The sequence below is a fragment of the Taudactylus pleione genome, unplaced genomic scaffold (genome assembly GCF_031769625.1).
Source record: "Taudactylus pleione unplaced genomic scaffold, aTauple2 ptg000113l, whole genome shotgun sequence".
Classification (NCBI taxonomy): Eukaryota; Metazoa; Chordata; class Amphibia; order Anura; family Myobatrachidae; genus Taudactylus; species Taudactylus pleione.
In genome coordinates, this window is record NW_028284515.1 from 13,662,996 (window position 1) to 13,684,783 (window position 21,788).

Below are 21,788 nucleotides of genomic sequence, written 5' to 3' on the forward strand. Positions count from 1 at the left end.
TCTTCTTGTTTCCCATCATCTTATTAAAATGAAGACACAGGATGATCCTGTATTTTCATTTAAATATGATGGCAAACAAAAACACATTATTGTCTAATGGTCACCGTCTTCATTAGTGTCTTATCCTTACCTTATCCAGAGTAAACATAGGCCCTGATTCAGAGCCGGACGCTCTGACCAGAGCGCTCGCTCTGAATCAGGGCCCACCTCCATAATTATGGAGCGTCCTCCTGGACGCTCGTATAGCTGTGGGTCACCACCCACAGCATATACGAGCGTGCAGGATGATGGTCGCGATGGTCTTGACCTTCGCGACCATCGCCAGTGCGTGCAGAAGCCTGCGGTTGAGTTTCTCGACCGCAAGGCCAGGAGTGATTTTGGCTCTATCAGAGCCAAAATCACTCCCACTGACATCACTAGTGATGTCAGTGAGGCCGGCTTCTGACGGTAGGCGTTCCCTTGGGAACGCCTCCATCCGGCAGGCACGCCCCCGGCACGCCCACCAAAGGGGGCGTGCTGTCAATCAACATCGACAGCACGCCCCCTTTGATCAGACACAACGAGCGAAGGAAAGTCCTTCGCTCGTCGCGTCTCGCGCATGCGCACGACGGAGCTCCCTCCGTCGTGCGCATGCGCAGTGCACACCATCGACCCACTTGCGAGCGGACAGCCGCTCGCGAGTGGGTCTGAATCAGGTCCATAGGTTTAATATTAATTTGTCATGTGTCCCAATTCCTCCCCTCTGGTAGGCTCTCTATTCTATATGCAGAACAGCACTGAGCATTCACCTAGTCAATAATAATGTATGACCAGGTATAGGCTGGATGACACTCACTGGGCGGAATTAAATTCTTTCCAGCCCCTATCACGCCCGACGGAGCTATTCAATTCTTGCTCCTGTCGGGCACGATGAGCTGCCAGCGCTACATTTCAGCTCTCAGCCCCTGAGGGATGAGAGCTGAAATGTGCGAAAAGTGACATGTTTGGGCACCCAAACATCACTTTTCGCGATCGCGCCCAGCACTTTGGTCGGGTTCAGCTGCTTTACGCGGTTAAACCTGACCTCTATGGGCGCGATCAGCACGAAAATCTTGGACAATTTTGTATAGCGGCCCGCGATCTCCTGTCACTTTAGACGGGCCGTGTAAACAATTGAATTCTGCCCACTGTGTCACAGACCTGTGTCTGACACTGACCACACTAGGGACCTCATTCAGAGTCGGTCTTACGGGAAAAGGGGCCGGATATTCAAAAGATTCCCTCGCAAGTTGCGTCCCTAAGTTCGATTCGGTAGCTGGCCGACCAAGGGGAGGAAGCAGTCGGAATTCAAAAAATACGCCCCCTTCTCGTATGCATTGCACGTCATCTCCGGGCATATAAGGATTAATCGAGACCATCGAAACTGGTCGTAGAGCTTAAGGTTGACTATACCCTCTCTTAAGCTCTACGATCATGTCAATGTAAAAACCTCCCATGTCACATGTGCCATGACGCTACTTTGTTAATTATGCACTCCCATAAAATGCCGTTCGCATAATTAGGCACGCCTGCGTTCGGATCTCCACTCCCCCGTTTTCAAGCACCTTCCCCTGTTACCACCCACAAACGCCTCAATCTGTCACTCAAACTACCGACCTGGCTGTGTTCAAGGAGAGAGAAATTTCTGATCGTAGCAGCTAGTTTGCGCACGCGGATTGCGAACTTTACGCATGCGCAGTATAATGAACATCGGTGGCGTACGACTGTGCTGCCGCAACGACTGACTCTGAATGAGGTCCTAGGTCCTTGTGTAATGTGTATGTATGGACCTGGATGCCACCGCCAGCCCTGTCACGTTGCCTGAGGCTGTCGCTGGTACCCTATCGCTGCCGTCTCATCCTTCGCGCCCAACAACAGCCCCTCCCTCTTAGGGCTGTGGGAGGAAAGACGTCATAACGTCTCTTTCCCGTCCCTACAGACAGTGCGGGTCGGGAAGCGGAGCAGCCAGGCTAAGAGTGAAAGACAGGGCTGCCACTTCAGTGAATGAAGGAGCCGGGTGCACCACTATTAATATACATAGCAGCGGGCGCCCAGGCGGATAAAGATTGTGGCGGGCGGCCAGTTTTGCATGTTGCGCTCTGTGTGGCAGCACTGGCTGCACTGCCCTAGTTACGGCGCTGGGTATATCCATCATCCAATCTTCTCTATTCTGTCTTTTTTCACGTTACAATTACACAATAGACAAAAATAAGGATGTAAGCAAATATCATAAAGACATCAAAACAAAGGATTACTAAAAATAAGAAAATGAGAGGGGAAAGGGAGAAAGGAGAGAATAGCAAAAGGGGGTATAGTATAGAATAGGAGAAAGGAAGGAAAAAAAGAGAAAGAAAGGGAAGCAGTGAGCCCAGGAGAAGGAAGGTCCAACACCACAGTAATGGTATAGTACAGGGGTGTCCAACCAGTCAGAGGCAAGGAGCCCCAATATATCTGTAGGTATGTCAAAGAGCCGAGATCATGTGCACGCCAAAGGCATACATGCAAAAAGGGGTGTCGCCTTGTGCCAGGCAGGCCCGCCACTGGTATGATTATTGTAGAAGCATGTAAAAGCGCATGCACACAATCACTGTGGAGGTAACTATTAGGGAAAGAAAAAGCCAGAACCATATAAAAAATATTGAAAAAAAAAACAGATCCACATAAAATACACTGAAAAAGCCACATCCACAAAAAATATTTTTTAAAAAAAATAAAGATTCACATAATACAATCCAGCCCCTCCTTGTGCCACTCCAGCCTCTATATGTGTCACTCCAGCCTCTATATGTGTCACTCCAGCCTCTATCTGTCACTCCAGCCTCTCCATGTGTCACTCCAGCCCCTCCATGTGTCACTCCAGCACCTCCATGTGGCACTCCAGCCCCTCCATGTGGCACTCCAGCCCCTCCATGTGGCACTCCAGCCCCTCCATGTGGCACTCCAGCCCCTCCATGTGTCACTCCAGACCGTCCATGTGTCACTCCAGACCATCCATGTGTCACTTCAGCAGCCTCTCATGTGTCACAAAAGCAGCCCCTCATGTGTCACAACAGCAGCCCCTCTGTGTCACTCCAGCAACCCTCATGTGTCATTCCAGCTCCCCATTTGTCCCACTAGCAGACCCTCATGTGCTACTCCAGCCCCCTCCCCTCTCTCCCTGGGCCGCTCCAGTCCTACCACCTTCCCCCACACTCGCTCCCACTCCATGGGCCACTCCAACCCCCCACATGTCACAAATAAAACCCTCACAGCTTTAACCAGGGCCAGACTGCTCATCTGGCACTTCTGGCAAATGCCAGAAAGGCCGATGGCCAGATGAGGCCACGCCCTTTTTGCTGCACTTGAGCAGCTCCAGTCCGTCCCTGGCTCTTACCTTGTTGCGGACTGTCTGTGTAATGTAGGTAGTCTCTGGCATCTGCTACCGCATCCTCCTCGTGGCTACAGGTTCAGTTACAAGTTGAGCTCCTCCTCCTGTTTGCGGCATGATGTCACATCACCCATACATGCCTCCGGAGTGGGGCAGACTGCTGCAACAAAGTACGAGCCTCCTCTGAATAGCTGCGAGTCCATCAGAGGAGGCAGTCAGTGTCAGTCAGGGGAGCCGCATCAGGACAATGGAAGAACCGCATGTGCCTCAAGAGCCACAGGTTGGCGACCGCTGGTATAGTACATTGACACTCCGCCTAGTCAAAGAATTATCAGATTTGTATCGGGGATCACATAATAACAAACGGGGTTCATACTATTGCGTGGTTTGAAAGCAAATACGAATGTGGGGCTTTGTAACATCTGGTAAGGAATCAATATAGCTTTCCCAAATGAAAAATAATTTTTCAATCCCAGTCGTCTTGAACAGAGAGGCCTCAATCCAGTACATTTTAAATATGAAATAAAGTTTTCCCTAAAGAGGGAATGGAAGGCGAGAGAGGAGATAATAATTTTACTACATTTAATAATAGTAAAAAGTTTCCGACTACCAAGAGTCGTCCGAATGTCTGAACTAACTACACTCAACACCTTCTATTCCGGGGTTAACGGTAGAAAGTTTATCAAGTCTGACATAGCATACTGTTTGACCGGGGCCCAGAATCTTTTAATCAAGCGGCAATCCCAAATACGATGGCAGGAGAAATAACACATTTAAGAGATTTAAGTGAATCTGTAATCCCAATCACATTATCTCTAGACGGGGACAAGTATCCCCTATAAAATATTTTGTACAGCATTTCCCCATTCAATGTTATTGGTACTGTGCTCAACGAGTAAGAGAGGGTGGTTAAGATTCTAGAGGTCTGAAGATGTGAAAACTGCTCCTGCCACCCTGTGATACCCGCACGAGAGAAGAGAGGGGTTTGTATGAGAGAATAATAAAAGGACAAAGCTCGAGAGAGAGTTGGTTCGGGAGGATAAGCGCCTCATCTAATGTGTTTTCCCAATCAGTTGGAATCAGATTGGGGAGGACCATACTGACAGTGTTGTGCCTGAAGTAAGGCAAAAATATGAGTTTGTATTATATTAAATATTACAGTATTTTGATCAAAGTTCAGCTGTCTACAAGTCGTGCTATCTACCAAGCCTTCTGATTAAAGATAGGCCCACAGTCGACCAAGATACAAATGGTGACGTTAAGCGCACATTTTGAAAACCAGAGTTACCCAACAGAACGAGAAACAACGAAAAGGAGACGGTCAGCCACTGTGACGTTCTCAACTAACACCACACCGTTCTCGTGGTCATTAGTAAATGGTCGTCCAAAACAAAAGGGGGGATGATGTCCTTTTTTGCCATATGCAAACAAACGCTTTTAGATCGATCTCTGGCAACAGTTGCTGTTCCAGGTCATAGTGAGTGTACAGATTATTTTAAAGAGAGACAATCTTTAATATACTTTACTGGCAAACGGCTGCTTGGTTGTACAGGAGAAGATGAGGAAAATTGATGCCCCCTTCCGATTTCATTTTTGGGTTTGGTACCATTCCAGATAAAGTGACGAAATGTCGAATTGAGTGATTGTTCATCTCAAGTAGTCAACAGTAGGGTTAAAGCCTGAAGGGGGTATTAGAGCTTAGGGAATGATACCATCTTTATAAGATGAGCCCGCTCCTAATAAAGAAAGTTGCAGATTATGTCAGTACTTGAGTTCAGTCGTGACTTTAGATATTTTTTTTATATTTAGTGAGTATAACATAGAAAAATAAGTAGGTGTATAACTGAATAGGAATTACTAGTACGTGCCCACATGAGATTGGGGGATTTCGCCCAAGAGGGCAAGTGATGGGGATATAGCCATAGCCACTGATTTCTGAATGTCAATCGTGATGCCAGAAACTTGGCCAAATTAGGAAATCTTATTCATCACTTCTAGAAAACATTTCTGAGGATTAGAGAAAAAAGAATTAAATAGTCAGCGAATGCCAGCAGCTTAAAAAAACACCAATGGGGATGCCCTTAACATTATCAAACGACTGCAAGATTTATATCAAAGGGTCTAGGGCCAGGTTGAACAGAAGGGGAGACAATAGGCAACCTTGCCTCGTGCCCCTAGACATCTTGATAAGGTCCCCCTCCAGGACATTAATAAACAGACTAGTAGCCAGATTAGTATAAAAAAGGTGTATCAAATGAATAAATGAGGCCCCAAAGTCCCTCTTAGCCAGACACAATACAAATGAGTCCATGAGATCTTATCAAAGGCTTTTTCATAATCAAGGCTCAGTAAAATGTTATGAGAAGGCCTTTGATGCCACAATATCTGCAATAGCTTACCTAATTCCTAAAACAGAATGATGATTAGTTGTAAAACCCAGGTCATGATGATTTAAAAGGAAAGGAATCAAAGATTGGAGGTGGGAAGAGACTGTTTTTGACAAAAATTTTAAATCCTGGTTGAGAAGTGTGATGGGGCTGTAAGAATTGACCAGCTCACAATTCTTGTTAGGTTTGGGTATCAAAATAGTGTACATCTCCCTTGAAGAGGCGTTGAAAAAGTGAGAGTGGGAACTAGGTAATCTCTCAAAACTTTGTAATATTCCCCACTAATGCCAACTGGACCCGAAGATTTGTTCAACTTGACTGTCTGAATGGGCTAATGAACCTCTTCCTCTACAATGTCTTCCTCAAGGACCTCCATGTGTAGGGTAATTAATATAGGTAGTTTGGCTAATATAAGATAAGATAATTAAGGTAAATCAGGATATGCTGTATAAAGGGTAGAAAAGAACTGGGGATTTTTAACATGTAGAGTTTGTCCGATCTGCCAACGTATCTCCGATCATCGATATCCGTGGATTGGATATTTTTTTTGGTCACCAAACAGCATGTTGGGGGATTGGTGGAATTGCGGCGCTGATGTATGGGCCCTTTAGCTCTGTGCTTAATCTACAGGCTCTGCCCACTTATCATGTGACTCAAATGGAAAGTAGTATATGGAAATATAGATAATAAAGGCAATGCATACCTTAAGGTCAGATTTTACCTCATGCTAGTGATTGTTTTTTGACATCTACTGTATGTGACTGCACTGTTACTATATGTATATCACATAGACTACATCAGACTTGAGAGGATGCCTAAGATTTCCATTTCCCCTTCTTGTTCATCTAGGAAAACAACTTGTCTTGTCAGTGGAAGATTCTTGTGAAAAGATGTACAAAATAGAACTAAGTCCCACCTCGAGTCCTGATTACACAAATTCCTACTTATTTCACTGCATGAGGAACTGGAATCCAGAGCTCACAGTCTACTTTGAGGTAAACAGGTTTGAAGTGTATTTATTCATTTGATAGCAAACATGCTGTAATACTATATAATCTGTTTCATTATTGTAATCAGGCCAGAACAAATCAGGACATATTCCTGGTACATTTATGGCTACCAAGGTGCATTCATAGTGAAACAATAAAAGAGAAGCTCATATTGTTTGTTGAGCTGGCTCTAGGTCTTACATTTTGTGTATCAGCAAATGCACCTACCCCTGCGATCCCTACATTACAGATTGCCCCACTAATTAATATCAGCAGAACTTTACAAAGCAGTGATAGTTAGTGCGCTTGCGTTACGGGCCCATTGGTGATACTGTGTTTCCCCAATAATAAGCCCTACCCCAAAAATAAGCCCTAACAAAAAAAAATAAAAAATTAATTAATGCTAAGTAAAGAATTGTAAAGCAGGACTGAGGGCATGATGGGGATAATAGCAGGACTGAGGGCATGATGGGGATAATAGCAGGACTGAGGTCATGATGGGGATAAAAGCAGGACTGAGGCCGTGATGGGGATAAAAGCAGGACTGAGGGCATGATGGGGATAAAAGCAGGACTGAGGGCATGATGGGCATAAAAGCAGGACTGAGGCCATGATGGGGATAAAAGCAGGACTGAGGCCATGATGGGGATAAAAACAGGACTGAGGCCATGATGGGGATAAAAGCAGGACTGAGGCCATGATGGGGATAAAAGCAGGACTGAGGGCATGATGGGGATAAAAACAGGACTGAGGCCATGATGGGGATAAAAGCAGGACTGAGGCCATGATGGGGATAAAAGCAGGACTGAGGGCATGATGGGGATAAAAGCAGGACTGAGGGCATGATGGGGATAAAAGCAGGACTGAGGGCATGATGGGGATAAAAGCAGGACTGAGGGCAGGATGGGGATAAAGCAGGACTGAGGGCATGATGGGGATAAAAGCAGGACTGGGGGCATGATGGGGATAAAAGCAGGACTGAGGCTGTGATGGGGATAAAAGCAGGACTGAGGGCACGATGGGGATAAAAGCAGGACTGAGGTCATGATGGGGATAATAGCAGGACTGAGGCCATGATGGGGATAAAAGCAGGACTGAGGGCAGGATGGGGATAAAAGCAGGACTGAGGGCAGGATGGGGATAAAGCAGGACTGAGGGCATGATGGGGATAAAAGCAGGACTGGGGGCATGATGGGGATAAAAGCAGGACTGAGGGCATGATGGGGATAAAAGCAGGACTGAGGGCATGATGGGCATAAAAGCAGGACTGAGGCCATGATGGGGATAAAAGCAGGACTGAGGCCATGATGGGGATAAAAACAGGACTGAGGCCATGATGGGGATAAAAACAGGACTGAGGCCATGATGGGGATAAAAGCAGGACTGAGGGCAGGATGGGGATAAAAGCAGGACTGAGGGCAGGATGGGGATAAAAGCAGGACTGAGGGCAGGATGGGGATAAAAGCAGGTCTGGGGGCATGATGGGGATAAAAGCAGGACTGAGGCTGTGATGGGGATAAAAGCAGGACTGAGGGCACGATGGGGATAAAAGCAGGACTGAGGCCATGATGGGGATAAAAGCAGGACTGAGGGCACGATGGGGATAAAAGCAGGACTGAGGGCACGATGGGGATAAAAGCAGGACTGAGGGCACGATGGGGATAAAAGCAGGACTGAGGGCATGATGGGGATAAAAGCAGGACTGAGGGCACGATGGGGATAAAAGCAGGACTGAGGCCATGATGGGGATAAAAGCAGGACTGAGGCCATGATGGGGATAAAAGCAGGACTGAGGGCACGATGGGGATAAAAGCAGGACTGAGGCCATGATGGGGATAAAAGCAGGACTGAGGGCACGATGGGGATAAAAGCAGGACTGAGGGCACGATGGGGATAAAAGCAGGACTGAGGGCACGATGGGGATAAAAACAGGACTGAGGGCACGATGGGGATAAAAGCAGGACTGAGGGCACGATGGGGATAAAAACAGGACAGAGGGCACGATGGGGATAAAAACAGTACAGAGGCCATGATGGGGATAAAAACAGGACTGAGGGCACGATGGGGATAAAAGCAGGACTGAGGCCATGATGGGGATAAAAGCAGGACTGAGGGCATGATGGGGATAAAAGCAGGACTGAGGGCATGATGGGGATAAAAGCAGGACTGAGGGCATGACGGGGATAAAAGCAGGACTGAGGGCATGATGGGGATAAAAGCAGGACTGAGGGCATGATGGGGATAACAGCAGGACTGAGGGCATGATGGGGATAAAAGCAGGACTGAGGGCATGATACTGTCAATGTTAATTAAAATAAGCCCTACCCCAAAAATAAGCCCTATGGAGTTTTTTTAACCAATAAAAAAAAAATAAGACATTGTCTTATTATCGGGGAAACATGGTATGTCCTCAAACAATTTAGACAATGGCGATTCTATATTGTATGTAATGTATAACTCCCAAAATAGTCCTTTTCACTTTAAAGTTGTAGAATAATCTAAACCCCATAGAAGGGGAATAAACTTTCTCAACAACAACATCAAAAAATGTTTCTGGGGCACATGGTGATTTATGGAAAGATAAAAGAAAGGTTCACAGTGTACCCTGCCTGAAAAGTTTTCATTCATATAATAGTGCATTATTAGCACTCCCCTTTTTCAAATGATAATCGCATTGGGCAATATTACACCGTAGCCTGTCGTTACTTGACTTGGCCATAAATATATGTATTCTGGAAGCTGTTTTTTTTCCCCGATAATCTCTCAATAGTTCCCAATAGAAGACAAAAGAACGGATGCCATAGTGTATACCAATATGGATGCACCAAGACTACAATAAGGGGTATATTTACTAAAGTGCAGGATTTTAGAAGTAGAGATGTTTCCCATAGCAACCAATCAGATTCTAGTTATTATTTTCTAGAAGGTGCTTGATACATGTTAAATAGAATCTGATTGGTTGCTATGGGTAACATCTCCACTTCTAAAAACCTGCACTTTAGTAAATATACCCCTAAATCTTTAATGTATTTTACTCCTGTTTTGAGTGAGAATGCGCCTTGGACATTTATTTATACTCCCATGTTGCTGTGATAATGTCAGAGAAATAATTTAGCCCAGATTATGTGAGTATTAAACACTATCAGATTTATTGAATAAATAAGTAAGTACATATGTATAAAAACAGAAATTCACCACTGATATGATAGGACAATATAGATGTGCCAGTGTTTTGGTGCCTATAGTAACACATTTTCTTTGTAATGATAATTATTTTAGTTATCATGATGTTTACGATAGTCAATAGTGATTATGGTTCATCTTAATTGCCAGAGATGCAGAATATTTTTATAAGTATTTTTGAATTGCCATACAATGGCTATAAAACTAAATAATAAATAAATAATTGAAATGCTCATTGATTTTATTGCATCTGGTTAGATGCTAAAAATGTGGTTAATTGTGTGGTAAAATTCGTTTTAATTAAATATTCCTAATTCTTTAGGGTGAAGAGGACCAGAGTCTCCAAATAATTCCCATGAGAGCGCTTACTGCCGGGCAGGAACAGAAAATCCAGCTTCTCCCTGTGCAAGTGAGTACTCAGCTACTGTCTTACATTCTCATTGCCACCGACATCCAACTAACAATCTATAATGACTGAAGGATGTGCCGATATAGGACCTGATTCTCAGTCACACGGATCTGTGTTCAGCCGTTCAGTTCTTGCATACAGTGCATGTTGCGCAGATGCAAGTTACTCATTTTTGCATATGTCGTCCTATGCTGAGTCAGGCATAACTTGGTGAGATCTGTCTTTCCGTGAAATGGGGTGTGAAATAGGCGGTGACATTGCGATCGCATGTAACCACCCTGACATGTGGGCGTGTAGCTAAAGCTCAGTGAGATTCCTAGTCCTGCGTACATGGAAGGGAAGCCTGTTTCTGACAGATCTCTAACATCTACAGTAGCACAGGGTTGGTGCAAGTGCCAGTACCAATGATGGCATCAGTGGCGGACGGTGTAAAATCAGTGGGAGGTACACGGTTCCGCTTGCACGCGCACAAGCTCCCACGTGAGTTGAATGGATACTGACATTAGTATAAGGTTGCAATTCAGACTTCCGTGGCTGCCGGCAAGTACAGCCTCTATGCGCTCCACTCAGAATCAGCTCCTCTGTGTGCAAATGTTGCTTTGGCAGTTATTTTATCTGACAGGTAAAGTTGAAGTTCTAATCTGCTAGTGATTTGCCAGGGAAAGCTAACAGCAAATTAGCCTAGAAGTACAAATATAATCACAGATTGCCATGACAAAAGTTCAAATATATAAATAGTAAAAGGGGAATCAGAATAGTGGAAAATTGCAGCCAGCAGCTTACTTGCGGTGGACAATCTGAGTAACCGATGTCCGATGTTCTGCCGATGTTCCAATGATGATCCGATGGTGCGTCTTCCAACACTGATAAGGCACAGGTGGGCGTCTCATTTCAAAAGACGACATCTGCATCATTTTACATAACGTCTCGGATCCGCTGCTACCGAAGACGCAGCACCAACACCACATGCATCCCCGACTGAATCAGGCCCTATGTCAACATATAGACTGAATATATCAACATTCTAAATAGACATTTATTGTATAAGTTATTAGCTACGTAATAATAATATGTAATAATACAATTTGTAATGAGAAAATGCTACATTGTTCTAACTACCCATTGACAAGTAGGTTTAGTTGTGTAGCTAAAACGGTTGTGGGATTATGAACCAATAGCCAGTGAGACCAAACAATGAATTTAATATTTTTCTAAAAAAAACAAAACATTCAAAATTTATTTAAGTACATTTATATATTGTTTACTCCCACTTGCAAATACATAATGTTACAGATTTGTGTCCCAATATTGCTATGTAATGCTTTAGCCAGAGGCAACCAGGGGTGAAATACGGTAGCTGTGGATTTATTTACTATAGATCTCTTCACAACAGGGTTGGATTTGTATTTCACCAGCAAGGGGTCAACTTAGGACAATCTCTAGCCTGTGTCACCCGTGGGATAAAGTAATCGTGCGAGTGGGAGGGGCGAAAATCCCAACTGGTGTGATTATATACATACAGTAACATAGGCCAAGGAGGGCAGGAGGAAGGTGAATGAAACTATAGGGACAGCGTAAACCGAATGGGGCGTGTGTCGGTAATCATATTTGTAGGTGTCTATTTACCGGTAGGCCCTACCCAGCATTAGAATGAACACAACATAATTATATGGTTAGCTGTCAAATGAAATTCAAACATACTGACATGCAATCTAAACAGTAATACCACATTGTGACCATGGTGATTCACATATGCTCGATGATGCTGTATAGATGGCCAACATGGGCCTGTCATTGGCCACTTACAGTCCTTTAGGCCTGTAGACTTTACATTAAGTAAATTATATTGGCTTGGGGGAATCCACGCCGACAATACGATTTGGTCTAGGCTATCATATTCAGGGGGAGATGTATAAGAAGAGAGATAAAGTACCAACCAATCAGCTCCTGTCACTTTACAGGCTATGCATGGAAAGTGGCAGTTAGGAGCTGATTTGTTGGTTCTTTAGGGTCTATTTACTAAGCAGTGTTAGGAGACAGAGTGAAAAGTGATAAGGTGCCAGCCAATCAGCTCCCAACTGTCATCTCACAGGCTGTGTTTGAAAAATGACAGTTAGGCGCTGATTGGCTGGCACCTTATCACTTTTCACTCTGTCTCCTAACACTGCTTAGTAAATAGACCCCTTTATCTCTCTCCACTTTGTCTCTCCAAGGCTTGATACATCTCCCACATATTCTGAGTTCATAAATCATTTGTTTGGTACCTAGAAGGGTTTTACCATGAGGAGGTGATCTCACACAAGGGGCCCATTCTGGATGCTACAAACTTTGGTGTACAGTATCTCTTTGGTGATATAGTGGATCCGGCCAGTGCTTAGAGGAAGGGTACTGGAATTCTGGGACTGAAATCTCCTTCTGGTTTGCTCTCTCTTATCTCCTTGTGCTTGCATGCTGCTCTGCTGTCCTTTCACTTCCCTGCTCTGGTAAGAAGAGGGAGATGGCTGTTCAGTCTTGGCTTTTACCTGGTCCTTCTGGCATTCCTTATGGTGGCTGGGACTGATCGTATGTGTAGTTTCCAAACCTACCATTAGCTGGGAATGAGGGTCCAAGGGATGAAAGGGGCTGCACAGTGATATATCTGACTGTAACCCCTTGACATCAAAAGTAAATGGGAGTTAGCGGGAGTTGCTGCTATCTTCTTGTTAGTGTAATAACATTATGGCAAGGGACAATGAATAAATATGAGCACTGCTTTTATGTTGGCATCAGATCACGCTTTGTATCGGTAATTACCCTTTGTTAGGGATGGCCATCAGTGGGGTGTCCATCGATGGTTACCATCAATGGGTTCACCAGTGATTACCATCGATGGCACGATAAATGTCAATGGTGAACCATTGATGGTTTGCACCCCTCGATGGCCACTGCTGCTGGTGGCACAATCAAAAATAGATGTAGGACTTAGCCGCAGCCTAGGGGCGGGGATCAGCTCTGTCCCGTCAAGAAAAGAAAAACGTTGACTCTCTGCCATCGATGGCAAAACCATTGGCAATTGACAGTTAACCATCGATGATTGCTAACTATCGATGGTCGATGGCCGTCCCTACCCTTTGTGCATTATGCGCCAGCCATCCGCTAGCGGCTAGCCAACTTTTTTTTTTTTACAGAATACATTCTCCAGCTTAGAGCCATATTCAATATGAACCGAGCCGCGATACTTTTTCGCAGCCCGGACTTTCCGCCTACTTCGCCTGTTTGGCAGGCGGAAAAGTATCGCACGCGTGCACGCTCTACCCCGTATTCAATATAAAAGTTCGCGAGTGGCCAGGTGATGGTCGCGATGGTTGTGACCATCGGGGCTTGCGACAAGACCCTTGTGGTAGGGTCTCGTTCCCGCAAGCCCCAGTGAGCTTTCTAATAGAGCCGGAAGCTCACCACTGACTTCACTTCGGGAACGCCTCTGTTTGGCCAGCCACCCCCCCTGTCCGCCTCCAAAATGGGGCAAGCTGTCAATCACAATCGACAGCTGCCCCGCTTTGGTGCGAGACCCGTAGCGACGGAGCGCCCGTCGCTGGCCGGGTCTCGCGCACGCCAGAGCCGGTTCCGGCATGCGCATGCACAGTGGGGGACCATTGACCCGCTTGTGTGCGCTCGCGAGCGGGTCTGAACCAGGCCCTGTGAACAGAGGCATCTAGTCACCCTCTGCTCAGTCGCACCCCCCCCCAATTCCCATTCCTCCGTGCAGGACACTACGGCCCATAGAGGGGATAGCAGGGACAAGGAGAGGTGCAGCAGCACAGTGGGAGGCGGGGCGCCGTGGGCCCCCTGCCATCAGCATGTGATCAGCGGGGCACCTCCATAAAGGCAGGGCGCATTTTACAATTTTAAAATCGGGCAGGGTGCAGCGCCCTGCTGAAACAACGTCATTTACCTGTGTACGTTCACAGCGCATATGCTTTCCATGAAAAATTTGTGTCTATACATGTCATTATGTATGTTAATGTTTAGCACGGTTGTCATATTTAGCTTTCTCAGAATCTCAGTGACACTGCAAGCTTGAAACAGATGTCTTTGACATTGTATTTTACTATAATTAACCCTAGTTCTCCCATTATTAAGGATTGTCTTTTTTCAGAACCTGAGAAAGTGGGTTTCTTCTACACTTTCACGTCCTTAAGATTTTTTCCCCACATAATCTAAAATGTAAGTTAATTATCTTTTTATCAGCCACTGGGTATGTTGATATTTGTGTTGTCTTTCGCGTCTCTGCGTTGTAAGAGATTGTTCCTTCTGCTTGCTTCTGGCTATTCTGGTTTTCTTCAGTGGTTGCCTTTTCTATAATATTTACTGTCTCTTGCTAATTTCCTTTTTGTTTCATTTTAACAATTATTTTGTTTAGTCTGTAAGCCTGTCTATATACAGTATGTTGTTCATTTCTCCTGAGTGTGACTCTGTGCTTTAGTCTTTACTTTGATAATCGCTGTCTTTGTTGATTTTGTATATAGCAATTTTGTGTTTCTCTATTACAAGTTTATTTAGTTCAGTGGAGCACCTTTCCACTTCTTTGGACTTCTCTGAAGCTTCCAGAAATTCAATGTCCTTTGGTGTAAATGCTCAAGATTTTCTGGATTGATCTCTGTTTATAATAGGACATTTATTGTTGCATGATCAATAAGATAGCAGAAGCTGTTTGTTGGGAGAGTTGTTCTAATCCAATTTCCAGTTCAATGTTCCATGGCCTGTATTCTCAGAATCTAATAATAACTTCTACTTTAGGTCCAGTGCAACTGGTGTGCTTTTTTGTTACTCTGGGTTCTGTCAATTGTAGATCATTGTTCGATTTGGATCCTTTACGGTAGCTGAAGATATCCCAAATGCATTCAGCTGCTTGCATGCAGCTTCGTCAGAATTGGATTTGGTTTGGCTAGGGTTTGTCCTTCATTTAAATATCCATATTTGTGCTATGGCTCACGTGCTTTTTGGCTGGAAGTGACACCAAGGGATGATATTACCAAGCTCTCCATGTCGGAAGAAAAAATAAATTAAATTTTCATTTTACTACACAAATCTTTGTCTGAGTTTGCAGGAAGAGGACTTAATATAATGGAATGAGCCATGCTTGAAAAACCAAAATTATAAAAGGTATATTGATGACGTCAAAATCATCTGGAACAGCACTGAATACGTGAACTCTTAGAATCCATTAATAACAATAGACTTAAGGGCATATTCAATTAGCCACGAAAAGTCCCGTCCTTTTCGCCTGCCGGACTTTCCGCCTACATCGCGTGTTTTGGGAGAGAACACTTTCCGTGCGTGCGGCCGCTTTTCGCCCTATTCAATTCCAAAGGATGCGAAAATGCGTCCTGGCGAAACTCAAACAGGCGAATAGTGCTGTCAGATTTGGGGAAATCAGCCTGACACCCCCCAAAAGATGCACTTATATTTGGGATCACTATAGATACCCCCGACTAAGCCTGCTGAAGGTATTTGGGGTGCTTAAATGTTCTCAATAGCTGCTAAATAGCATATTTGCACATATGATGAAGAATAGCATTTAGCAGGTTTTTTTTGCAAAAATAAGTAGTCCCAACAAATTTGGGGTACATGAAAATGGTGCAAGCATGGTTAAAAATCGCTAAAGTGAGGTTTTAAAAAAACGCACCTTCAGCAATTGGCTGCAATTAAAAAAAACAACTGAGGCATACTTTGGAGACCCCCTGGCGTCTATTTTGCTAGTTTTTAAGTTTGTCCCCCAACTTTGGATTTTTATTTTGTCCCCAAAACGAAAGAAACTTTTTTTGACGCAGTTTACCTTTGGGGGGCTGACTCAAGGCTGCAGGGGTGTTCCCCCAACTTTTCACCCCAAACCCCCAATTCTGCACTTTTTTCCGCCTGCATTCAGAGGCGAATCTTTTCCACTGGTTACGTTACGAGGCGCAGACTTTTCGTCACCGGCGAAAACTTTTTGCTGAAAACGGCTTATCGCGGCTAATTGAATTGGAAAGTCAATCAGATTAAATTCTTGGACCTCTCCCTGTACATGAAGGTCCTCGTATTGCATTCAAAAACATTTCACAAGCCAGGAGACAGCAACTCCTTAGAAATCTAAAAAAAGACACAATTTCTAAAATTCAGTAGAGTTTAGTGGAACTTCATTAACCAACAACATATCGAGAAAAAGCAGAAAACATGCCCCAGAGATTCAAAGTAAAAGGATACAAGTTAAAACCATATATATATATATATATATATAAAAATTACAGTTCAAAGCTTATCTGATTAGAGCCTTGCAAATTAAGTTTTGAATTGAACATGGCTCCAGTGAGAACACTCCCAAATGCCAAGAGGCAAGAGGTGGATCCAAATCTCAGTCTGCAACACGTCAAGCCATACCCTCCCTTGATATGATACAGAGGGTGACAGTTAAAAGAGCTTCTTGATTGACATTCAGAACATAAAAGTAGTATATGCATGAAAAACATTTTAAAATACGATATCCACTCCTGTATATATGCACAACCCTAGCTAGTTATTTTAGATGCCAGGTAAACAAACTCACATTGCCTTCCCATTTAATTAATTACCTACTGACTATGTTGTTAATCAATTGCAATATGGTGCTACAATAGTTCTGCTGATAAGCACGTGGAAGGCCAGGCATGGCTTTGTGGAAACATAAGATAGACACAGACCTAGGGCTTTAGAATTGCAGGGTTGGCTGGTTGATTCTTGTTTCAATTTTTATAATTGTGTGTATGTGTGACGTACTGTAAATGTGTATGCATGGGGAATCCGTTATCAGTAGACCAGTAACTGTTGGTGGTATACATTTATTTCTTACTGATAGATGAGTCATGGTGGAGAATGAGACCATGGACCTCTTTAGCAGTGGAAGAGTAAAGAGTTGTCCTAAATAGCATAATAATATATGTGTCCGGCCTGAAGGCAGACGTAATTGAGGGTAGCAAATGTGATTTGTCGCAGGGCATCTACAATACCAATTTATTATTCGTATTATTAATTTTCAAAAAATTTAACTAGGTTTATGCAATTTGCTGTGGCTTCCGCTGCTTCCATCCAGTGCATTGGATCCAGGTACTGTTTTCTATTTATTAAAATTAATCAATCATTCTATTTGCAATTTGCATCAGCAAAACGAATCCCAAAATCTGCCTAAATTTTGCAAATTAATGTACAATTAAATTTATTTGGGCCTGATACAGAGGTGCACGCAATGTCGATTCCAAGCGCGAGCGGACAGTGTTTTCAGTTTGCGCATGCGTCTCGATGGTTACCGCTGAAAGACACAGGGGCTGTAGTAGTAGGTTGAGAGCTGAAGCCCCTGCAAGTTTTCCCGTATTTTTAATGCGGCAATCATTTTAAGACAAAACCACATTGGTTTTACCTTTAAAATGATTGCCACTTTAAAAATACGGGAATACTTGCAGGAGTTCCCGCCAGGGCTGCAACTCACAACCTATTACATAAGCCCCCTAGAATGAATTTGGATGCAGAGAGAGGCAATTTTAGTGGTGGTTTCTGGGTGGTAACAGGGGAGTCATTAGCCAGACGCGGGCATGTTGTGATCAGCGACCGTGTGTTTTGCCCAGTTGCACTGACACCGGCAGCCATGTTCTAATGGCGATTCTGCGCCTCTGTAGGGCTTTTGCAATCCCTGATGGTGCGACAAATGGTGCGTCATCTTAATATGCACAGTGGCGGATTAGCGCCGTAGTGGGTGTGCGTCTCTGTCCATCTACTGCGGTATTTGCATAAAGACACAGTCACGCTGCAGCAAAAGACACAGCTGCATCCTTGTGCACATCTGAATCCGGCCCAATATGGGAAATGACTGAATTCTCTAGTCTAGCATGATGAATACCTATTTGATTATGTGCTTATAAATTAGGGCATTTGGAAACCCGGCTGAGTGTACCGTTAGTTTGTGACCTAGAAGCTTACTACTATTTGTTCCTTTATGCAGCCTTGATTTGCCATGCTAATCAACCTACATGATTAACAACGCTTCATTATTAATATTACCTTCCTCTTTCCATTCTTCTGATGGCTCAGTGATACTTTAGAAGCTTCTTCTAATGCATAACTGAAATCTTAGGCTGGGTACACACTTGGTGATATATATCACTCGTTCTATCGACGAGCAATATATTGCGAGTGTATCGGTGTTCATCTGCACCCGACATGTCTGTGAATGACGTCATTCACAGACCTATCAGGTCGGCCCTGCAGCACAGCGGATGCCGGTATATCTGAAAGATGTATTGCTGTATGTGTGGTGCGTGTGTGTATGGGTGACCCACCGACTGCTCGTACACTGGCTGCAGGAACCACAGACACTGACATCACACCTGGGCAGGCAGATGGATATGCCCGCCCAGTTGTGATGTCAGCCCCATCATATAGAGCGGCCAGTTGGTAAGTGTGTAATGTATAGCTTACCAATTGGCTGCTAAGACTGCGAAACGGTTTGCTGACTGATCCCGTCTTCTTAGTGTGTACCCAGCACAGCTTTATACATGATCAGTTAGATGCTGGGTTGGAGTATGTTTTGTTATGCTCAATGCATGTTATTCAGAAGTTCCAGTAAGGCTACGATCACATTTAGTGAAGGTGAGTATTTATCACAATAGTAACACAACCTAAACTGGAGCTCCACTCTCAGATAATTTTTCCAGGCAGATTTATTTATTTATAACTGATACCTCAGGTCTGTACATTTACTGGGTATAATTGTAGCTACACAGCGGATCTGTTGCTGTATCAAAGGCCGGCAAATAACAGTTCTGTCGGAAGACCGTATTCTCTAAAGACCAAACACATGGCACACTGTTAGCTTCAACTCAGCCACTAGATCAGTGAGTAAATTCACGCATAGTTCAATAATTTTTAATCTCTTGCTTGAACAATCGGGGTTAAGCTGGGCACACATTAGATGGTTGTGAAGTGGATTGAAACGATATATAGGGCACATTGAGTAATGTGTACCCACGATTGTGCACTCCTGCGCGTCGTTGGCGAGGTTGTCCCATTCTGCTGTACTTCACAGGAGATGCAATCATCCAGTGGCCGACGGCATGCTCCTGGTTGCGGCCACTGATCAATATATAGCGATATATCATTCTGTGTATATGGGCGATCAATGTATCATTACATCAGTCGGCCCATGAGCCAGGATCATCTAATGTGTACCCAGCATAAGGCAGTGCAGTAGATATGGCACTGTATGGCACCTTCCTTATGTGTGGGGGCATGCAACTAAGTAGGATCTACTCTAACCGCCTCTGCTGCTGGACAATCGGTGGGAGCAGAAGCACTTGGACAGTGGGCACCATTATGCTAGGTCATGTCATGAAGCTGCTGTCACCAGAATACAGTGCAGGACATGAGACTAAATATTATCAACATGTGCCATTATTGGTATAGCATTGAGTTTTGCACTGAAATCTGATTGACTTCTGAAGTTCAGCAAATGCAGCCACTATTGGCCAACATAGCAGCAGCTCAAGACCTGGCAATAATGTGGATGGAGGTAAGTATAAACTAGCCACCATAAAATAGGGTTAGTATTGTCTATTAGGGCAACATGATAAAGTACTCTACTTTGTATTGGCCACCAATGAATGCATGCTCATTATTGTCCCAGATTTCATGGGACAGGCCTCATTTAGGGAATTCAAACTTGGTGTATCTACCATAAAGGACAATCAGACCATTTTTTTAATGCAGAATGTTGTGATGTATGGGAATAGGTGCTATTGTACATTGACCACGATAGAATGGGATGTAGTGTATACTGTTTATCAGAGAAGGAGCACTGTATTGTATATTAGCATTGCCAGATTAACAATGCAGCAGATTTGACTACAGCTCCATGCCTTCACATACAAATAGACTAATCATGATAGCATGATGATGAGCAGTTGCCCAGTTGGCCACATGGGAGCCGTGTTAAAATGTAATTTCTATTTTCCTCATAAGAAATATGCAATTTTTGTACTGTTATATATTTAGGAAGACATTGTTGCTGATAGTGTAGGGGAAGCACACGCCCACACTGCACTGACCACACCCACACAACACTGGCCACACCCACACAGCACTGGTAACCGCTCCTCCACTTCTACCAATAGGCCCTTGACTATTTTCAGCCCCAGGCCCATGTGACCCTTGTATAATAGGCTAGCAGGGAATGGGATTCATAATATACCACTGGCAATGCATTCTGTATTGAATACTAGTCATCATGCTATAGACTCTGTTTTGTATAATAGCCACTAAGCAATCAAATCCGAATTATATATAATAATACAAATTGTTCTTATATGCAGCACTGTGTGAGAGTATGTGTAAGTAATATATTGGGAGACTGGTTATAGCTTAAATAAACAAAAATTTGTAGTGGGCAAGTGGAGCCCATGCCCTGTGCACTGTGATAGATAGGGGACGCCAAGACATGCACTGTATGTAGAATATTTTCTCTTTCTTCAGTGTCCATAGGGATCCACAGGGATACCTTGGGGAAACTGTGGTTGGAGTGATCCAGGCACCAAACAATTAAGCTTTCGGGCCCCAGGATGCCTCAGGTCCTTCTCCACATATACCCTGCCCCTGGCCACAGGCACTCAGTTTTGTAAACAAGCCCAAGGCAGGAGAAGGAAAGAGGCGAAGAAAGAACAATGTACACCAGAAACACTCTCACACAAGATGAGGGAATCCGTGACCGACAGAAAAATGACCCAACGCAGCCAGGTGCACCTCCACTCCCCTGTTTTTAATGGCCAGTCCCTGTTACCACCTACAAAAGGCTTCCCCTGTCACTCATTGTGCTGGGCTGTCTATGTGCAGCGAGCGAACGCATTGTGAACATTCGCTAAGGTATGCACATGAGCACAATGCATACACACTGCATACCATCGACAGCAGCGAGCGTTTGCATCTTAGCGAGCGGGTCTGATTGAGCTCTTGTGTTCTCAACACCAACCCCCCCAGAACACACATGCATTTACCTCTCACACATGCTCTTGTGCTCCACCATTTCTGTCTGCTTCCGCCTCGCAGCCCCTTCCAGTCTCTTGACTGGTAACGTCATAACATAACTTCTGCGATGTTGCTGGGATCTCGGGACTGGGCACATAAACAAGAACAGGCAGGGGCAGTAAAAAAAATGTGTAGTGAATATGCCCATACCACCGGGACCGGCATAGGCGCAGATTAATATCTGATTTTCAAATGAGGGAGCGTTGGCTCCCCCTGCACTCTCCTGGCTATGCCGCTGAGTACACTCTGTATTGTTCTGTGTAAAAAATATTGTTAAGGTTGGTCAAACCCTGCTTTCAGCACTTTTTTAATCACTGCAATTACAGTCAGGCTAGGTTACTGAACCAAACCACATACAATATTTAGAAAAGTAC

The 21,788-nt window shown here is 44.3% G+C and overlaps 1 protein-coding gene across 1 annotated transcript in view; it reads left to right on the forward strand.

Annotated features, from left to right (window-relative positions):
* The window catches only part of PLA2G4B (phospholipase A2 group IVB), a 106,247-nt gene that overhangs the window by 29,594 nt on the left and 54,865 nt on the right, over nt 1–21,788 (forward strand). The window contains exons 8-9 of the mRNA XM_088471251.1: nt 6,622–6,767; nt 10,267–10,353. Coding sequence (XP_088327377.1) covers nt 6,622–6,767; nt 10,267–10,353 — 233 coding nt within the window. The remainder of the gene's footprint in view (nt 1–6,621; nt 6,768–10,266; nt 10,354–21,788) is intronic.